Here is a 21,585-nt window from a genome sequence, read left to right as displayed (position 1 = left end):
TTGGACCCTTTGGGAGGGCGGGACCTGACCCAGGTAAGGAGTAAACACTGGATGCAGCCCCATCATGTAGTCAGTCTCAGGTTTTGGGCGCCATGTTATTTTTGTCTTTAATGAGGAAGAGAAGGCTTGTTGGGGTGGAGGGCGTGGGGTTACTCTATAAGGTCTTGTGGGCTCTCATATTCATTACTCATGTAGAGAAGAACCCCTAGGAATGGTACCTGCAATGGTCCCCCCCAGGAACTTGGAGAGCGAGCAGTGCCTCCACTGGGCGCCATGGCGTGCTTGCACCTGAAGAGACCCTGCGAACTCATGTGGAAAATGACCACCAGGGATCAATTTCTAGTGCTCACATGTTGGTTATGTGTGTCTACGTGAGGGGAAACAGCCCACAGCAGCCCCTCTGAGCAAGACCCGGGAGCAGGAACAGACTTTTGAGAGCCGTGTCGTGTGGCGGAGCCCCAGAGTGGCGGTGGGAGAGCTGGAGGAAATGACAGCCTCTAGTCAGTCCTCCTGTCTGTGGGTGAGAACAGCGAGGCCTGGATTTTTACAGAGCTGAGAGGTGTTTTTTTCAGCTTTTTATTTTCTAAGGCAGTAACTCACCTCTATCTTGAGGAAGAGCCCAGACAGTCATACAGTTACTGAGGAATTTGGCCTTTTGCCAGATTGGGTCTAACGCCCAGCTGTCGACGATGGCCCTGGGAGTTGTCTCTCTGTGTGAGGTTTTAATGGAGAGAACACTGCACAGGCAGGCGGGGCACCCCCACTGAAGGCTTCTTCCTCTACTGCCGACTATGGGTGTGTGATGATGCATAAACCTTTCTGAGTGTCACTGACGTTCTTCAAAACTTACCTAATTTCTGAAATGGAAATGGTAATTCTTGGCTGGTTAGGAGCAGAGAACCACCATCGTCCCCTGGCTGAGGGCAGTAGAGCCCCAGGAGCAGTGTAAATGTGTTACCTTGGAAGCGTGACCTGGACCTGGGGGCCTTTGTGTGTCATCCTTGTCTCCACTCGTGGTGTTTTATCAGATTAGATGTGTGCTTGGGATCCTGGGCCCCGAGAGCACAAATGGGACTGGAATGTCAGATCAGAAGTCAGGGAATGAACGGGTCTGAAGCTAAGACCACTGTGGTGGGCACTGGACAGAGCCCACCTTCAGCCACTCACCTGTCAGGCCCTGCCTTGCTCGTTATCCTCCCGGCAAGGGACACAGGTCTGTTGCCCGCAAAGAATGGGAGTCCTGTGGGATTTACCCAGGCCCCCCTGCTTTGCTTCCACGTGTGTTTATTGGTCATCTAATAATTCTGTGGGAAACTGCCTTCCCCTTCCTGACCACTCCTTCCCACCGTTTGGGGGAAAGTCAGTTCAGAGGAGGTCAGGTGTTTAGCTCCAATCTTCATGTTCTTTTCAAAGAAAACCTCTGTAATTTGGCACTGCTTTTCTTTGGATCGAAAGGGAGAAAGGGAAAATGAAGAATTTTTGAGACAGGTCAAAATTCTGAGCTCCTGTCTAGATGCTACATGGCCGCATATGAACTGGTGAAAATGACCAGCCGTTTGCTTTGTAACTTTCCAGCCGCTGATGCATGCCTCACGTTCTTGGGCAATGATTTTTAAAGAAATGATTTTTGTTTACCAAGTGCTTTTGCTGTCTTGGTGCATTTCAGCACCATTGATCAGCATTTTGAGGGATTGGGCCTTTTTTATGGTTTTGAACCTTTTTACAGATTCCAGTGTGATATAGTTAATGTTTTTGAGAGCCTGCGTGTGTTTACCTCCTGAGTTGTTTTGATCTAATTCTTCCTGCTATCCTTCCTTGGCAGCATAAACATGAATTTTTTAATTGGTGTCTGGCCTTGTGCGAATTTTCCAAAAGTAAATTGGTTGAAACTGTTTTCTCTAGCCACTAATTTCGGTGGCAATGACTTTTGTGCACTATAGGATGAATTCATAATCTGCAGAATTGGCCTCAAAATTCTGCCTGCACAACAGTACAACAAAGACCACCACCAATGGCCCCCGACGCTCAAGAGTACCCCTTCCAGAGTGCTCTTTGGGCTGTCCCTATGTTTAAAGCTTTTGCTTGTGTTCTATGTTAGTTGGCCTTGTGGTTTATTTTCAGCTGCATTTCACACAAATATTACATTCTCACATGCGCCCACTTTCTTTGTGCCTTTTGCTGAGGCCTTCTTCATAAAGACACAGGAAGTGGGGCGTCTGCCTTCAGCTCAGGTCATGATCCTAGCGTTATGGGCTCCCTGCTCAGCGAGGAGTCTGCTTCTCCCTCTGCCCCTGCCCCTGCTCGTGCTCACTGTCTCTCTCTCTCTCAAATAAATAAATCAAATATTTTTTAAAAAGACAGAAAGCTTCAGCAGCATGGAATGATAGCTCAGGTTATGGACAGGTATCTGGATTGGAATCTGTCTCCACACCTAGCCTATTTGTTCATCTGTAAAATGAGGATAATAACGCCAGCTACCCAGGTTACTGGGGGGACTGTGTGAGAGGCCCTGTGTAGCGTGTTTTACCCCATCCCCAGCATGAAGGAGAAGCTCCTTCATTGATAGCTGTCATTAGAGAGATGAAAGAAGGAGTTGTCTTTGCTATTTGTGAGTGTCCTAGAAAAGAGCTATTACGATTTTAAATATGATTGGAGCATTGGAATATGATGTTAAAGAGATGTGAGATCTTTGGCTAGACTGTTTATCAATTTGGTATTCACTGGTCCAAGCACTAGTGCGCCTTGCAGTCTGAAATATACCTAGATCACTAAAATGGCTCAGTTATCTTCTTTTCACCAGTCGTCATTAATTAGGAGTAATTAAATTCCACAAACAGTGGAGGAATAGCTGACTTTGACAAGACACCTGCCTCCAGCCACCCTGCACTTTAATCCACCGTGTCTGCCCCTCCCCTTGCTTCAGCTCCTTGACTGGACTTTCCAAGGACAGATGGGTGTCTTCATACTTCCGCCCTGCCACCCGGCATGGCTGTCACACAGGGGCTCATAAAGCAAGAAGTGAGCTAGCCTGCAGGCACGAAGGAAGATTTCAGCTGAGCCTTGCCATCCAAGAAGACCAGTGTGTGTTTGCTGAGTCTCCATTTTACTGTAAAATACTGAAATCACTGCTGGCTGGGTGAGAAATGGAAATAGAACTTTGTGATTGCGAAAGGAGAAGTATGAAGGAGTATAAGCATGGAGACACACATACCATACCAACAGCACCCCTCTGTCTGCAGGGGTCCGGTAGGGGTCCAGCAGCAGGCTCCTAAGAACATTAATACCCAGTGACCTTAGCAACAGCGGCAGGGAATTTTGATCTTTGGATTTCATTTTGTTTTCCCTGGACACTGTCTTTATTCTGTCACGTCTAGGGGGAGGATTGGCCTGGATTTAGGAGAGGGAGAGGGGGTGAAGGAGTCTGGGGAGCGATATTGTCATGTGGTGGCCTCGGACACCTCCCCAGGATCATCTGCATCATTGTCTGTGTGTCCTGTGTTCCCAGGGACACCACCATCATCAACCACTCGAGGAATGGCAGCTATGGCGAGAGCTCACTGGAGGCCCACATCTGGCAGGAGGAGGAGGAGGTGGTGCAGGCCACCAGGAGGTGTCAGGACATGGAGTACACGTAAGGGACGGCTGTGTGTGTGGCCGCACCACCCAGCTCTGCTGTGGCCACTCTCCTCAAGTCCCCCGCGGTCCCGCCAGTCCCTCCCTGCTCTGAACAGCTGACGGGCTCAGCCATTGACACCCAAGTCAGGAAGAGAAACCAAGTGCTTTCAGATTCTTATTTTGGGGCATCGGGGATAATATCCTCTTTTCCCAGAAAACCTGTCCATCTTTTATTTGTCTTTTCTCAGAAAATGGGGACATTGACTTTAGTGGCAAGCCAACCCTGTGTGAGGCTTCAGGTTTTCGAGTTTCCCTGCTGCCGCTCCTGCCCCCACCACTGGGAACCTGAGACCCTCTGAGTTGGTCCCTGAGCACACCTTAGTCCAGGAGGTCCCTGCTGGGAGGCCTCAGTCATTCTGCCTGTATATCCTTGGGGTCCCAGGAGGTCCCAGAGTCTCCGGAGAGCCCAGAGAAGGTGTGCCTTCTGATCTGCTATAAAAGTTCCATTTTGTACAATTTGCAGATTATAAATGTTTGAAGACTTAGGCTGTACTTAACTCTTCATCCCTGAGTTATAATTCAAGTCCCTGGGGCAGCCCTAGAGAAATGGTTTGAGTTTTTCTAGCCAAATAGCTTTCGATTATGACTGTTTGGTTTTGTTTTATTACATAGTATTAAGAATCTCCATGCCAAAATCATAGAGAAGGATGCCATGATTAAGGTCCTTCAGCAGCGATCCCGTAAAGACGCTGGGAAGACGGACTCCTCGAGCCTGCGTCCTGCCCGCTCCGTCCCGTCCATTGCTGCGGCCACTGGGACCCACTCCCGCCAGACCTCACTTACCAGCAGCCAGTTAGCCGAGGAGAAGAAGGAGGAGAAGACCTGGAAGGGGAGCATAGGTGAGCCCCAAGCCTCCTTTGGGCCAGGATCTGAAAAGCAAGAGCTACACAGATGTGGAGAGGTGACTTCGTCGGGTGGAAAGGGTTCTGACCCTTTTGTGGTACACTGGCTCTGCCACTCAGGAGACGCAGAAATGCCACTGAATACCTCCGGGTCTGTTGATTGATCTGTAAAGTGGGAAGGATAATCAGTCATGCTTTAGTTGTGGAAATTAGCTGAGATATGTGGAAGCAGAGCGATGCTACAAGAGTAGCTACCGGCCATGGGTTGGTTCACATCGTAATTATTGTCATTATTGCAGAAAATTGAAGTGACCCTTCCAACATAAAATATTCTCATGGGAAAAGCCCAGAGCAGTCAGGCCTCTGAACTTGGCTCCACTTCTGCTTCTGTGTCTGGAAAAGCGAGGCCATGTCTGCCCTGCTTTATGCTGTGTGGCTGAGGTGAGGGCAAAACAAGAGAATGGGGAGAAAGTACTTTGGAAGCAGTGCTCTCGAGCAGAAGGGGTTGGTGGGTGGTGAGTTTGGGTGGGTAGTTGTTGCCGGGGCAGAATTTTGAGGCGAATTCTGCCGATGTGGTCTTCCTTAGCCTTGTGGGTTTCTTAGAGTGCAGGCGGCCCTGTTGAGGGGCCAGCTGAGTCTGGAGTGGACTCAGGCGGCGCTCCCAGACACCCGTCTTCCTCGCTCTTCCCCTGCGCTCCAGCAGCTCCAAGGGTCTGCCCCTCCTTTGATGCCTTTCCTCAGTTCAGAGAGTGTTTTGTTTATCTGTGGAACTGAGAGCCAGTCTTCCTCAGCACAGAACCCCAGAGGAGCCTGGCTGCTTTGGGCCAAAGGGGAGAAGGGCGTCCAGAGTGGACCTGACCGAGTTGGGGGATCAAAGGCATGCAGCGAGAGTCTCTGTTTGACGTCCCCCCACAGGTCACTTCAGCAGCGCCTGCCCACGAAGGGAATGCACTTCAAAGAGGACGTGTCAGCATAGCAGCTGGGATCACCAGAGCCCCTCCCAAGGACCCGTAGCTCCCTCCCCGTTAGAGAGCCTAGGGGCAGTGCTCAGGCAGGGCTGGGGAAGGAGTGGGAAATGTGCTCGGCCGTGACAGAACGCTCCCTGGCAGAGGCGGCTGGTGACCTCCAGCCTCGGGCATTCCCCCGCTGTCTGGGTCTGTACCCGCTAGCATTTGGCGTGTCTGACCCAGGCCCGGGAGCCCGAGGACCCGTCCACAGGAAGAGTTGCTGTGTTCTCTGCACTGGTGTCCCTCCTCATGACTGTGATCGGTGTCCACACGTCACAAGAAACAGAAGGGGACTGTCTGAGGGGCTGAGTAGAGGCACACATTCACAGTTCCTAACTGCTTCCTCCATCTCTTGCTTCGTGGGCTCTGGAAGGAGGTAGAGGTGACTGCGTATACATTCCTGATGGCTCAGGGCTCCTCGGTGGGGTGACCGGCTGGTGACTTAATTCTGCCCGAGCATCCTTGTCACACCGTGGAGGTTCGACAGGCAGGGTGATGAGGTGGCAGGAACCACAGGTTGGATTTGGAGTTGGGTAAAGCCGCGTTTGAATCCCGTTTCTGCCACTTCTTAGCTGTGAGAGGTTCATTTCTCGGAGCTCCCATTTGCTTTGCTATAAAGCAGAAGATAAGGACAGGGTCTGTGTCATAGGAGTGTTGTAAAGTCGAAAGTGAACTGATGTGTGTGAAGCACCTCGCCGAAGACCCTTGTTCCTCACAGTGCAGTGCAAGGACCCGCAGCATCACCTGGGAGCTCCTTAGAGAAGCAGAATCGCAGGCCCCGCCCACTGAGTCAAGCCTTCGTTTTAACAATATATCCAAGCAGTGGGTGTGCACGTTACGTTTGGAGAAGCACTGCTGTGGACACACTGAACCGCTCTGCGTTGTATTATGAATGGGCGCCTTGGAGGAGCCCTGGCCAGGATCCACTATGGATTGCTGGCTGGTTCAGTGAACAGATCCTTGATCTGTTTACTACCACCTTGGTCGGCCTGTGCTCTGGGGCGCTGGCGCTTTCTGGCGTGCGTGCCCTGTGTCACTGTTTAGAAATACAAAACTTGTTTTCCTGGCCGGCACATCCCCTTTCCACCCCAACCGCGGGGAGGAGGAGGGTAAAATGATCCCGCCCCAAAGCCCAGCCAGATCCCTGCTTCCTGGGGGCCATGGCTCTCCGCTGCAAGGGATCCCCTTTTGGGGAATAATGAGCACAACTCAGGGTTGGCTTGACCGGGAAGTGTTTATTTTTGAACCTGGGCCTGCGGGAGACCTTCCTTTACGAAGAGTGGGGCAGTCTTGTGGGCTGCTCAGAAGAGCCACAGGCCACTGGGTCCACGTCTCCGATCTAGAAGGCCTTCAGTGTTTCTTAAGCACACATGTGCTGCTCAAGGCTGGCCCCCCTGGGCCATAGTACAACATCGTCTATAGAACGCCTGGCAGGAATGCCCTCTCTCCTCGACACGGGCTGGTAAGCAGCTCTTACTACCCTGGGTGTGATTTTATCCTGCTGTTCATCCTAACTCATCATAACCAGTTTACTTAACAGCTTCTCTCCTCCAACAAAGAAAAAAACTCACATAGTTTTAGAGATGGGACTAGGTCTTTCTTTCTTTTTTTTTTTTTTCAATTCCCTCAGTGCTTGTCCTCTTATCGGGCACATGATAGGTGCTTATAAATGCATGTGGTAAATGAGCCAATGAATGAATGAAGCAGTCCTTCGTGGAGAAGGAAGTGATCTCCAAGACTCGGGTTTTTTCGTTTGTTTTTGTTTAAAGAATGGCAGTGAGACAGCTGTCCTTGTGCCCCCAGGGTTGCTGCTGGGGAAGGAGCACCACGAACTCACTTCCACCACCCCGGCCGCCGTGCTGTCCCCCAGCGCCTCCACCGCCTCGGCCGGCAGTGCCCACGCTAAGACGGGCAGCAAGGACAGCAGCACCCAGACCGACAAGAGTGCGGAGCTCTTCTGGCCCAGCATGGCCTCCCTGCCCAACCGCGGCAGGCTGAGCATGACCCCTTCCAACAGCCCCATCCTGAAACACCCGGTGGCCAAAGGGACTGCGGAGAAACCGGGTATGAGCTTCTTCCCTCCCTTTACCCTGAGAAAAACCATAGAACTCTGGCCGGAGAGGGAGACTTTGGCTGGGACCTGGAGGTGGTGTAAGGGCCGGGGGGCGGGCACCAGGGGCTGCTCTCACTTCATGGGGTTCTTTATAATGATGCTTACCCTAATGCGCTGTATTCTTATGGGAATGACACGTGTAGACACTTCTGATTGCCATCTAAACGAGTACACAGCTTGAATGTACCCTTTTAATGAATGCTTTGTAATCAACCCTTTCCTGGGGGTGAGAACTACCCCGCTGCGGGGTGTTAGGGACATAGACCCCCCCCCCCCCCGCAGCATCTTCAGGAGCTAGCTCCAGGCACCATGCACGCCAGAGGCAGCAGGTGCATAGATGTTGCCTTCGAGGGCTATAGCCCTCAGGGATTCAGGGTCGGGGGTACCCCCTGACTGAAGGGGGAGGGAGATTGAAATGCAGGGCAGGTAGACTTCTGCAACATCCCTCAGGCCCGCACCAATGAGGTGCTTTAAAATACTTAGGAGAAGACAGTCTGGGTGGGGTGGGCTTGCCAGGAGTCCAGAAGCATCTGGGGAAAGACCAGATGTGCCTTTGGATCAATCTGAGTTATGGGGCTAGCCCTCGAGAGTTCTTGGGAGCATAAAATAACCATTTCCTCCAAGGGGCTGCTTTATTTTCATACTCCCAAATAGACAAGGAAACACAGCATTTTTTGACCATTTTTTGAACATTTAATTTTTTTTTTTTTTTAAGATTTTGTTTGTCAGAGAGCGAGCTAGTGTGCACACAAGCAGGGAGAACGGCAGGCAGAGGGAGAGGGAGAAGCAGGCTCCCCTCTGAGCAGAGAGCCAGACACGGGGCTCGATCCCAGGACCCTGGGATTATGACCTGAGCTGAAGGCAGACGCTTAACCGACTGAGTCACCCAGGGACACCCAGGCGGACTTGAACATTTAATTCTTGAGATGCACTTTTCCAAGGCAGGGAACATGTGAAAAGGACGTGGCTTGTAGGCACGGCAGTGGATGGTTTTGCGGAGAGGGGAAGCGGCCGTGAGGGATTCCTCGCACACATCCCCAGGCCCTCTTCACCCACTTACCTTTCCCATCACCACCCTGGTTCTGTTATTCGTGTCTGAATCCCGGGGCCCGTCATTTCGCTCTTCCCCACTGGGGTCCGGGTTCTGCCGCCTCCCTTGCAGACACCGGTACTGAGCGCTGGGACTGGAAATGGTTCCGTTTTAGAGAGAGCCGGTCAGACCCATGCCCCTCTATGGGACAGGCTGCTGATGTCTCCTTCTGTTTGGCAGAGAACCCTCTGGGCCACGGGAAGTCCCCTGACCACAAAGGCCGCGTCAGCAGCTTGCTCCACAAGCCCGAGTTCCCTGACGGAGAGATGATGGAAGTTCTCATCTAACACTGGCATCCTTGCTGCATTCTGTGAGGGGATCTTGACAGACGAGGAGCGTGGCCAAGAGGGAGAAGAAAGCTCGAGAAAGTTGTGGATGGGAAATCAGGAACGATTGAACTGATAAAGATCTTAAATCAGTAAGAACGCTTTTTATAAACGTTTCTAAAAAAATCAGACCTACGTGACTAAAGATGAGGAGAATGCCGTGGATTCGTATCGTACATGGTGGAAGAGAGAAGACGCATGTAGGTTTGGAAACCAAGGCGTCACAGGAAGTGGGACTTTCACTGTATAGAAAATGTATCTCCTGGGGAGGGTCTGTGTATACCTGCTCTCTGGCTATAAACACATAAACCTGAACCTGGATCTTCCTTGAAATAACCCCCTCTCCTTGCCTCTTAGCATGTTTGTTTTGGGGGTTTTTCTTTGTTTTGTTTTTTTGTTTTGTTTTTTAAGAAGAACCTCCTAGAAATCTCCGAGAGCCCATCTCGGCGTCATGTCATGTCAGCTGTGCCATCGGGGTTTCCTGTGAATGTGTGTGGCGTTGGCCGTGAGAAGACGTGTCCGCGGGCAGCGGGGGTGTAGAAGGCGGTTCTTACCTAATTCCCTGCTTGGCTGGGATTTTCCGGAGATGATGGGGCTTCTTAGCTTTTCTGGATTCAGCAGTAAAAATACGAAACAGGTTGGGAGCATTATGGCCTTGGTGCTCACACTCCCGAACTGCTCGGAGTTCCATCTCTTCCTCTGCTTCGTTCTCTTTCATTTTGCTCTTTTTGTCTTTCCCTTCTTTTCCTTGTTACTACCACATGGTGGAATTCCTTAGGTCGGGGGATTTATTAGACCGGGATCTGGTCTCTGTTTCGTAGTGACCAGCGGGAAGGAGCCGTGCTGGCTGCCTGGCCGCCTCCTCCCCTTCGAAGCCATTGGGCTCGTTGTGACAGGGAAGTAGGTAAGTTCTGATGAGGCGGAAGATTCCACGGTCAGTGCGACATCCTGCGTTCAGCTCGTGGCCCTGGCTGTTCCGTCTCACATCCATCATGTTCTCCCACGCAGAGAGCTTGTAGTTCTACCCCTGCCCTCCAGGAAATGAATGACACTTGACTTGGTGGCATCCAGAGATTGACCAGACAGCTTGTACCACTTTCTAGAATCGGTGGCTCATAAGCATCTTCACCACTCTTCCCACCCCCCGGCACTCCTCTGGTCGCTGTGGACGAGCGCGTAGATTTCCACGTTAGCACGTCAGGGCTTCTTTGCCGTGGGCTCGCTTTGTGACCTAACCGGCCAGTGTACACAGTCACGTGTTTCGAGGTTTCAGTGTGGGACAAGTTGACCCAAGTTAGCACCAGGTTGAAGAGCCAGGAGTGAGTGGGGTCGTGGGCCTCTAGCTCCTCGGACACTGGCTTTCTTTACGAATCTGAGAGGCACTGGGTCAGCGAAGAGGAGAAGCTGACCAGGCTGGCAGATGTCTTGGGGCTCCTGATATTTTCCTCCCTCCAGGTCAACTGGCTCCTCCTGATCCCAGGGCCCTTTCCTCGCGTTCCTTAGGGGAAGGAAGAAAAAGGGCCTGGCTCTGAGACATTCTCAAGTCCCACCTACATGGAGCCCTGAACACAACACCCCTCTGGGAATTTTGCCTGGGTGGCTTATTTCAGAGTTGGTTTTTGGGGTGTGAGATGGATGGAGTCGTAGCCTCCCCAGATGGAAATGGTGGAGGGAAGGCTGTGGTGTAAACTGGAGAGGGGGGGAGGACATCAGTGGCCTTGGCTGGAGCGGGCATAGCAGCAGGAACAGCTTCTTCCCAAGCCCTACTCTGTGGTGGGCACGGAGCTCTGTGCTGTGTGCCCTTGGCCTCCGCTGGTGCTGTCAGGCCTGGGTTCTGGGGGCCGGACATCCTGCCTCGTGCCGGGGCTGTGTGAGTGTGGACGCTGGTGGGGATGGGGCAGGGGCGGCCCTGTCCCAGTCTGTTCCCCATCACTTTTTACAGGTGGTGAGGTTTAGGTGATGACAACTCTTTCTATTAAGGATGTTTTGACCCCTTAATTAATGTTGGGAATGGACCAGGAATGAATGCGTGTCTGCAGACAGGAGGGCAAGTCTCTTCTGCCAGTCCCTGTGACCCACACCTGGGCCACTGCAAACTTGGGCTGTCTCCCCTAGAAATGGGTAAAAGTGGGAGCCACAGCCCAGTGTCCCTCAAGCCTCATCTCTCTGCTCCAGCACAGCCTTTGGCACCAGGCTCGGTCAGAATGAAAACACAAACATTAGCGTTTTTCAGCTGTGCTGTGGTCTTCGGCAGTCCTTTTTTCTTCTAACTTGCTAAGACTCTAGCATAAGAAAAGGGATCCCTAGCTTTCAGATACGTTCTTTTATGGGAGACTTCCTGCCATGCTAGCACCCCCATCCCCCACCCCGATGCTTTTCATGTCCCCAGCTTTCTCGAAGACTTGTTTGCCCGTAGGAACAAGGGATCGCAAATACTGAGCATCTGCTCTGCGTTCTGGGCCGTTTACAATCCTTTATCTCATTTGATCTGCAGAAAAAGAAATGCCAGCTCTGTGTTTTGGTGCTGGCTGTAGGCAAGCAGGGGGGTGAGCACCTGTTAATGAGTCTTCGAGCCACCTGGAGAGCAAGGGCTCCTTAACCTCACTTCACAGAGGAGGAAACTGGGGCTCAGGGAGGTTCAGTCTCTCCCCAAAGCCTCCCAGCAGTGGCAGCTGAACCAAGGGCCTGAGAAGAGGGGAGCTGTGCCCCCGTCACAGGCTGGACGGCCACCAACATGGGTCACAGCCATCTTTCACGCCATGTCTTGGCCGACTTTGGCCCCGTCTGTGATGTGCACGTACGCATAAGTGCACACTCACAGCTGTCACACCTCTCAGGAACTAAGGAAGAGGACTAGAGCCCAGAACTCCTAGAACTGCCCATAAACATAAACGGTACAGATGGAAGTCTCTGCGTTCCATCATACGCAGAGCCACAGAATCCATCTCAAAATCCCTTGTGCATTGTCCAGGGGCCTGGATGTCAGGACTCCGTGGTGTCCGAGTATGGACTCGCGAGTCCCATCTTGGGATGAAGGGTAAAGGCTTTGGCTTCGTGTGAAGACCTGCCGGGGTAATTCGGCTTCGCCCCCGGAATGGGTCGCCTGACAGTTTCTGCACGCTGACCAGGGCATCATATGGGATAGATGCTGCTGGATTCAGCACCTCAGTCCAGAGCTTGTGCAGAATCTTTTCTTAGCAGTTTCTTCTCTTGGCTTCTCTGCTCTGCCAGGGCCCAGTTGCCAGTGCCCGTGTGGAATCTGGCCCCTTCCAGGCAGGCCTGCAGGACAGGGCTGCTGCGTCCCTCCCGGGGCTTTGGCTGGAGCGCACAGAGCAGTGGGGCCCTTCTCTCTCCCTCGTCTCGTGGGGCTAGCTCTTGGAAGCGAGTCGCGGATTTGACTGCACAGGGCTGGGGTCCAATAGCAAGATAGTGGCTCCTTAGGAGTTCTGATCTTGGAACAGAGACCTCAGGGGCTGTCGCTCAGGGGAGAGGCTGTCGGAATGGCCGCTGCAGAGGAGCTGGTCATCACTCCCGTTCTCCCCCCGGGGTCGCCCTCAGCCCCCTGTGTCCTGATGCCATGTGCTGATGGGAAGACACACCGGCTCCCCAGCAGCCTCGTGCATTGCAGAGACCGCTGCGAGTGCAGAGGTCAGGGGAGGCTGCGTTCCCAGGAGGCAGTGAAGGCTAGATCGAGGTTTCGAGGCAGGGAGCTCATGCGTGGCTGCATGGAGCACCTCCGGTTTTCCAAAACCGAAGTCCTGCTCCGGTGTGCGCTGGGGTCGGGGGAGTGTGCTGTGTGCTGCGAACAAACTTGCCATCCAGAGCAAAGGGGTGCCGGGGCCGTGGTGAGTGGGAGCCCGCCGATTCTCCTAACTGGTAGAGCCATCACGTAGCCAGAGGGTGTGCAGCCTGCGTTGGCGTCTTCCCACCCCCAAGCCTGAGGCAGCTATGGTAGATGCTGTATAAATGTAGCTTGTCTTCTCTTCTTTCTTGCTAATGAATCGATGTGTTTAAAGTGTCTTCCTCCAATGTGAGGACTGTCGAATCAGCTTGCCTCTGATGTGTGGCTCTCCGGGAGATGGGAGGAGTAATTAAGAAGCTTCCAGAAGCTGACCAACTGGGAGCATGTAAAGGTCAGCATTTCAGTAAATGGATTTCTTCTGGAACTAATGAGCAGATTTTTCTCTCTTCCTTTTAAGTAGTATATCCTTTTCTTGTTTAGTAATTTAATGATATACGAAGACATGTGTATATGTCAGTGCATACGTATGAGGTGTGACTACAAGGTTGTGTGTCGGGTTTTCTTGCTTAATATCCGGAAGATCCAAGTATTTCATCTCACCCCTTCCTTAAACGGTGACCCTTTGGGGAGACTCTGTGCTGACTGCTGTCCCGCTGCCCCATAGAAGCAGTTTGCGAACACCTCTGTTAGAATGACCTCTGGGGCCCGGCACGTTCCTTTGACTATCCTTAAAGATGAGAAATCTTCATCCTTTGAGGATGGATTTAAGTTTGGAAATCATCCCAGTTGAATAAATAAAGATGGGTGATGAAGGTCATATTACCTTTTTTAAAAAAATAAAATCCCGAAATGTTCCTTGGAATGTCTTTGGATTCCTCGAGCCTCTCAAAGTGAGGGCTTCCAAGGAGGACAATTGTCATCGTACATGTAACTTCTAGTAGGTTCGCTTTTGCAAATCGCAGCCCTTGCCATGCCTTGTATGTGTTCGCCTCTCTGCAAACACACAGATGGGGGGCAGATCCCTTAGCGCAGGCCTCCCGTAGGTGCCCCGTAAAGCCTTGTGATGCTTACTGCATGTTCCTGTCGCGTAATGCGATGACTAAGGTGTTTCTTTGTCATGAAACTCTGCTTCTTCACAGAATTAAAATACTCTTCTCAATATAATGAGGTACATACACCGCATTTTCTCGTATCCTCTCAAAGCGTCGATGCCCAGTGGTGTGTTTACCTGTGATTTTGCCTCGGATTCTGGTCACGTGGACACCTGCAAGTATTTATTACACAACAGAACGTAAGCAAGTTTGTCCACAGTGGTTTTCTTGGAATGAAGGTGGGTTCCCCTTCTGTGGAGGGACCGCGGAGCCGCGTCCTCCTCCATGGGGCACTTAGAGAATCTGTGCGCAAGTCTGTGAGCCAAGGGCAGACACGCGTCGCGACCTCAGCCAGAGCTCAGACAGCCCTCGGGCCCCCACTCTCTCCGCCCGCTGCTTGTCGTCGCCGTGCTTGGTGGCAGCGTGCTGTGCTCCCTCCAGTGGATTCTGGTGTGACCTTTTGGTGTCTTCATCCTGCTGGTCTGTATCGAAGGGGTGTCTGCAGAGCTGCACAGCCAGGGGGGTCTTGCATCGATTGGGGGGAGTCTGAGGACGCAGTGTGTCCCCCACAGCAAATGGTGATCCTGTTGGTCAGCCAAAGATTTTCCTATTCTTTGCTGCTTAAACTTGTGCCTTAATATTGTATATAATAAAGGAATAAAATGGCTCTTTCTCTCATGTTTGCTCTTTTCTTTCCCCAAAAACTTCTGTGCTCGTTGACTGTAGTGCCGTCTGGCTGCTTGGAGGCAGCCTCGCTCCCCGTTCTGCTTCCAGAGGCGTCCAGTGCCCCCCTCGTGGGCCTCGTGCTTCCACCGACACCCGCTCCCGATTCTCAGAAGGAAATGAGTCATCCAGACCACTGGAGCTTGCCGTCCACCCACTCCCAGCTCCTGCAGACAAACAAGGGAAGGGGAAATGCAGGGAGGCCGGGCCCAGGGAGACGGTGTTACTTTGATCACATCTGAGTGTCCTCTGCTGGAGTTCCTGGCATCAGAGCCTGCCAGGGACCGCCATGGCTCGGGGAGTTAACCCAAACAGCCTCGGATGTGTCTCTGCACCCCACGATGGACGTGGGAGATGATATGCCTTATTCGTGTCTTGGGGGTCACAGAAAATGGAGGGGCTGCAGGAGCAAAGAGTCACATGATGAGCTGGTGACACCTGGGCGGGAGCCTCAGCCGCAGAAGCAGAACAGAGTAAATGCTGTGAGGGTCCCCACTGGAAGCCCCCTGCCAAAGAGACACTGACCCGGGGGACACTGTTGGGGAGGGGGAGGTGCCCTCTGCTCGTCCTCTGCTCATGTCTCTCAAAGGGGCGCCTCGCTTCTCACCCACCCCGGTGGGTCCTAGTGTGGGAGGAGCTGCCTCCAAGTGAGCTCGGGGAGGGCAAGGGACGCACCGCTAGCCCCCTTGTAATGGCTGGTGTGGTTTACACGCACCACCTCCTCCCGCTCACCACAACCTCGTCATCTCCACCTTAAAGACAGGAAACTGACAGAAAGCACCCTGAGCAAGTACCGTGCACGAGGTGGCAGAGTGGGATTCGAACCCAGGTCTGCCTGACCTAGAGCCTATGCACTTGCAGTAAATGGGGTAGGTGCTGTGAGTAGGGAGAGCTCAAGTTCCCCCTGCTTGGGTTCTTACCTGTCCTGCCTGCCACCCAGAGGGGTTCTCTGCAGGGACCTCAGATCTCCGCACACGTGGATATAAGTCGTGTAGCCTAAAGGACAAACTGCAACTCCTCCCCCCACCCCCACCCCGTCAGGACCACTCTGGGAAGACAGCTTGAGGACTGCGCTTGATCTGGGGCTCAGATGGGGACCCTTCTGAGCCAGCATCCACCTCGGCCATCTCCCCGCCCTGCTGCAGTGCTTGTAGCTCGTGTGAGGCTCCCCTGAGCTCTGGCCTTTCTTGGCCTCTTATACGCCACAGGAGAGAAGCCTGCACCCCCAGTTCTGTGAGGCTGCTCCCTGCATTGTGGTACCCTGAAGGAATGCCGCCTCTCTCCTGAGATCCTGAGCTGGGGGGGCCTCCGCACATGACAGGGGTAACAATGCCTTTCAGATTTCTAGACTTATCGTAGTCAGGAGGTAGGTCCAAAAAGAGAGATGAATCAGGAGCCCTGAAATTCCGTGATGATGGAATAAGAAGAGCTTTCTATCCCCACACAACGTTCCTGTTCGATTGTTTCTGTCAGCCTTCTATCAGGCATGCCCGTGTGTCCCGGGAGGAAGACATCCGACAGTGTCCAGGTGGCCCGAGCTGTCTTGACCAGCCTGTCACCCTCCAGACTCTTCCATTGTGGTGTCCAGACGAGGCCCTCCCCATCTGGTGTGGAGTTCTGTCCAGGGGTGACTTCCTAAGGTCTCAGTGTGCATACAGAGAGTATAAGGCTCACAGACTGTGTTGTCGGGTAATCTGGAGTAAAAGAACGTGAATCCTCGTCCCACCGTTGGGAAATAAGAGCACATAACTTCCCATCCTGATTCCCACGCCGACTATGTGAGGGAGAGCGGACCGAACATTCGCTGAGCTGGTTTTTGAACGCTGTGGCCTTCACAACCATCGGGGTGGATGTGACCCGATATTGTCACTCAAGTTTCAGACAAGGAAACAGGCCTGCTTGTCCCTACTCCCCTGCCCTCTCCACGTACCATCCTACAGCCTTAGACTTCGGAAGTTTTTGTTCTTAATGGTTTGCTTATTTTTGTTTTTAATAGTTCTAAAGAGAATTGGTAGTGAGTGGCTCATTGAAAAAAACATTTTTGAGGCTCTTTTTAGAAATGTGGTATTTCCAGCAGAAGGCCTGTGCCGGACGGAGAGGCTGGATCAAAGCCTCTGGTCTGTTTGTGAGACACAGTCTTCAGCTAGAGCGACGTGACTGTTTACATGGGGTGGGCCTGGTGGGCAGCATGGGGGAAGAAGGGACCCTGAGGTACACGCTGTCACACGGCCTGCTCTGGGGCCAGTGTCCCCATCTTGTTTTTCCTCAGCCACATCTCAAGACCTCAGAATTCATGGTCCAGAGATGCTGAATGTAAACAGAAGGGCCTTGGTTTTCCGGGGAAATAAAATCCTTGATTGTACCGAGTGACCTCCGTGTGTGGCTTTCCCAGCCACCTGAAACATGGCCGCAGTCCCAACCTGGGGCTTTCCCTGCCATAGTCACTGCTCTGCTGGTGGCCCCATCCCATCTGTCCGCTCCGCTAGGAGCCCAAGTCACCCTGGGCTCCTCCCCACCCCTCCCCCTTGGCCAGTCATTCACCTGTCCTGTCCACTCGCCTCCCACCTTGTTTCTGCACATCGCTTCTCCGTCCTCACAGGCTTTGTGCCAGACCTCATCTCTCATTCAGACAGTTGCAGTCACCTCCTGCCTCCCATCTCACCCACTCCACCCTTGACATGGACACAGGAGGAACGAGAGTAATGACACATTGACATTGTCACCATGCACCCAGCACTCCTCTGAACCTTGCCTAAATTAGGACATTGAATTCTTCCAGTCGCTCGGGGCTGGCACCCTTAGGACATCCCCATGTTACGGTGGGAGAACCCAAGAGGCAGGGAACTTGAGTTTCTTGCCCCAAATTCTAGAGCTTGTGAGTGGTAGGGCTGACATACAAGGCCACACAGACTGGCTCCAGAGACTCTGGGCCACACTGTTCCCTTCCACCTTTCTAAAGCTTGTCTGATCACAGCACCCCTTTGAGGGAAACAACACCAAAATTTAGTTCCCGGTGGCTCCCGGGATAAAGTTGCAGCTGCTAATAGGGCATTCATGCCCTACACCATGACCCTGGCCCGCTCCCCAGGCTGGTCTCCACTGCCCCTTCCACCCTGGCCTCAAGTCCCTTGGAAATCACCACTGTGGCCCAAATCTGCTCTCTGCATTTCTGTTTTGGCTGCTGCCCCCCAGGTCCTTTGGCTTGGAGTATCTTCATGTCTGCCCAAGTCTTATTCCTTGTTTCAGGTGAGGCTCCAATGCTGTGTTCCCTCAAGGAGGTGTTCCAGATCACCTGGGTCAAAAATAACGGCCCCTCTTCCTTTATTAGCTGAGTCATCTTAGGGAAGTTGCTTCAGCTCTCCAAACTTCCTGTTTGTAAGATGACTTGCAGCACCTCCCTGGCCTGTGTCATCACAAGGCGAATCAGGGTCCTAGCACGTGTCGTGACACATGGTAGCTGCTCGAGTATTTGCTGACCGAATGAGTCAACCCTACGGATTTAATGAGAGAAGAGTGGTAACGCGCCTGCACACGGGAGGCCCTCCACAGATGACCGCGCCGGGCACCATGGCGTCTGGTCCAGCCCCGCCTCCGGCGTCGGAGTCTGTCAGGTCCTTGGTCCGGGCCAGAGTAGATGCTCATTAAAATTGGAGCCAAATGTGATGAATTATCCCAAGCTGCTTATTGCATGTGTTCAGTGACTGTTCGCAGGGAAACTGGAAGAGGAAACTAAAGTGAAATCTTACTTAAAAATGATGCAAGTAATGCACTTTTGTTATAAAAAGAAAGATAGAGAAGCATACAAAATAGGAGTCCCTCCCTCTCGAAACCCCTGTGAGCAACCGCTGTTAACAGCTGTATACAACCATGTGGAGAGGGTCATAGATCTGTATGAATATTAATTTTAAAAAGCTCATGCTCTTTTATCGCACTTGCTCTTCTCACTCACCAAGAGATCAAAGGCAGATTTCTCTACCAACTTATATCGATCTTTATTATCTTCGGGAGCTGCATCCTTTGTATGGAAATTGAAATCTGGGCTGTGCTCCTTTGCTGCCGTCCAGCTTCCCCACGGCATTCCCCCAGCAGTTAAGGGAGAGCCGAGAGTGGGGAGACACTAGGGAGAGGTTCAGATTTTCTTCCAAGAAGGAAGCCAAAACTTGCACTCTGTGTCAGGCTTAACCAAGTGCTGTCTCTGATTCCCCCAGTGCACCAAAGCCTTTCCACTTGCCTGTCCAAGCACAAATTGGTGATTAATGTCATGATGACATTGAGATCCCAAGGACTTGACCGTGCCATGGCCCTAGCTCATGGCTCATGCCCAGCCTGGCCTGGTCTGCTCTGTTTTCTATGTAGAAAACCTCAGATTCTGATGAAGGGCCTGATTTTCCATTCAATGTTCTACCTTCTGACCTGGAGAAGAACACATTTTCCTGGCATGATCCACTCAGAGCTAGCTAGCCCGAGGCTGACTTTGTTCAGTGACGTTGATGGCATTGATCCCTCCCTTGTCCCTGGCACTTTCATTTTGCAGAGTGTCGATCAGATTTTTACAAATATTTAGCTTTAGGACAGCCTGTAAACAGAACCCCGATTCATGACTCACTTGTCAGCATACTACGGAAAATTCACAATGTACCCAGCACAATTTCAGATCCCGGGGAGGGGACGCCAGAGGGTACAGATTGCTCTGGAGATCGCTGCCCTGAAGAGAATGGGCCACCTACTGTGCGTCAAGCATGTTACAGCCTTCGCTGCGTTCTTGTTTAGGACAGCGGCCGCAGGCAGATCAGGGCAAGCAAGCAAATGACCCACGGCCCACACTTAACCCACGCAAGTGCCAGCGTGGCGTCTGAGCCAAGGTTCTGCCGATGAAAAGTCACCATTTTCCCACTACATCATGCAGCCCCCTGTTTAGGTCTAAGAGCCGAAGACAAGTACATGAAACAATCTGCTCCTGGCCCATCGGTGTTGGGGCATGAACACCAGGATCCCTGGACACACCTATTCAGACCCCACAACCGTCAGCATTTGGAGAGAACTTGGCTGGCGGGGCCCAGCCACACGCCCTAGTCCCCAGCCCCAAGGTGGGAGCAGACTGAGGCGCCACCAAGTTCTCATGTGGCAGTCTCACGGTTGGGACACATTTAGAGAGCCCAGCCCAAGTCTTGTCCCCCTCGTGTGAACTCTGAGAGCTCCGCCAGCACCAGCAGGGGCCACCTGCTGTCCCGTGCCACTGGGAGCCCCCAAGAGGGGTCCCACAAGAGCCGGTGCTGGTCTCTGCCCCACTTTCTCTCCCATCTATTGATCGTCTCCACCCAATTTACTTGGAAGGGAAGTGGTCGGAGGCAGTAACTATTAGTAGCTTTACTTATTTTTAAAAAGTTTTTGTAATTAGATGTCAACAGTTTATATCCTGGCAAATCAAAGCCCCTTTCCCGTTCCTTCCCTCTGTCACATCACTGCTCCTCTGTGTCCGTGGACGCAGGCTTGGGCGCGAGTGACAGTTTGCCAAGTGTGTGCAGCTGATGTCTGTCAGGAACAAATAAGTAATACGCAGAAATGGAAAGCCAGCCACTTCTCAAGTCCTCTGTGCCTCTCGGTGGAGACCAGCACAGTGTTCTGGAGGGGAAGATGAAAGCCCACGCACGGTGTCAGAGCTTCTGGAAATGACCAAACAAAAACCACCTCCACCCACATCTGTTTTCTGTACAGTGACGCTGGGCATTCAGTGAGCGGCCAGCAAATGTGAGGTCTCTACAGAGTGGCTTCCCGCCCCTGTGCCTTATGCCTTCCTTCTAAAGAGAATAGGTGTGTCTTTGAAGCCAGTAACACTGCCTAGGGACAGCTACCATGATTCCTTTTCACACCGCTGGGAGAAAGTAGGCAGAAAAGGGGGGGCACCTTCCCAAGGTCGTGGGGAAATGCCAGCAGAGCCGGCTTAGAGCCAGGCTCCTCCGTGGCCCTCCCACTCGTGTTGAACAGAGTGGGCCATCTGTGCCGATGGCGTGCGGGCCTCGGGTCCCTGCAGAGCTCTGCACCCTGCCCTGCCTGCAGCAGGCGACTGAGAAGTGATGGGCTTGGTGCGGGTCGGTGAAGCGGTCACCTAAGCTGAGCTCCGTGTCTGGCGTGTGCGTCTAAAGGGCCAAGAACTCTCACAAAGGCATCGCTCCAGCCTCAGGAGCTGGCATTTCTCCCAATGGCAGAGCCAGGAGGGCTGGAGCCAGTACCGTGAGGTCACAGTGGGAAATGCTTGGGGACTCCTCTGCCAGCCTCCAAGCCGATGGCCTTGCAGCAAGGCTGAGAGGAGAAGGCCACGGCTGCAAGACGGCCGATGGCAATAGGCAGGGGGGCCTTTCCGCAGGGACGGGATTCCACGCCCTTGTGCATCTGAGATCCAGGGTTGGAGCGACGCCCCCCATCACGGTGTGTGGACAACTCACTTAGCAGCTTCCAGTCTTCTCGGTGTGTGAAGAATATCCAGGCGTCACAGATAACTCGTGATGCAAACAACTCATGCTGAGCAACATGCTTGAATGTGACACACGTACACACATCAGTTCGGCACGCTCCGACCGCGTTAAACGAAGGCTGCAAAGAGGAATGAGACGCTACACCCACGAGCCCCATCCCCAGCTCATGGCTGGGTGAGAAGACCGGGCCGGACCACAGTACAGCGTCAACCCCACGGGTCGGACAGGCTGTTCCTGGGCGTGAAGGAGAGGGAAATAGGAAAGCAGATGAGTTGTGAAATGAACTTGGATGGCTGCGAGGAGACAGGCCTGGGGCTGGGGACAAAAGGAACAGCGGTGCAGGGGCCAGGCACACTCACTTCACAAGGTTCCGCTCCGCAGCGGCAGGCGGACTGGAGGCTGGGCCGTCGTCTCAGTCCCTGAGCTGCTGTGCCCAAGAATCTGGCCTCTGTCCTGTGGCCGCAGGATGCTGGGAGCCAGCAAAGGTATACTTGGGCAGGAAT

The 21,585-nt window shown here is 52.8% G+C and overlaps 1 protein-coding gene across 11 annotated transcripts in view; it reads left to right on the top strand.

The window, feature by feature from the left end:
* Window positions 1-14,564, top strand: part of AMOTL1 (angiomotin like 1) — a 146,535-nt gene extending 131,971 nt beyond the window's left edge. For all 11 annotated transcript variants that reach the window (XM_045790785.2, XM_087868236.1, XM_045790789.2 and 8 more), the window contains 4 exons: window positions 3,506-3,631; window positions 4,288-4,514; window positions 7,328-7,588; window positions 8,908-14,564. In XM_045790785.2, the coding sequence (XP_045646741.2) occupies window positions 3,506-3,631; window positions 4,288-4,514; window positions 7,328-7,588; window positions 8,908-9,014 (721 nt within the window). In that variant the 3' untranslated portion in view covers window positions 9,015-14,564. The remainder of the gene's footprint in view (window positions 1-3,505; window positions 3,632-4,287; window positions 4,515-7,327; window positions 7,589-8,907) is intronic.
* Window positions 14,565-21,585: the final 7,021 nt, after the last annotated feature.

This window comes from Ursus americanus, chromosome 16 (assembly GCF_024610735.1).
Source record: "Ursus americanus isolate L20-20 chromosome 16, mUrsAme1.1.p, whole genome shotgun sequence".
Taxonomy (NCBI): Eukaryota; Metazoa; Chordata; class Mammalia; order Carnivora; family Ursidae; genus Ursus; species Ursus americanus.
The sequence above is the reverse complement of the archived record's forward strand: the minus strand, read 5'-3'. Positions and strand labels throughout refer to the sequence as shown.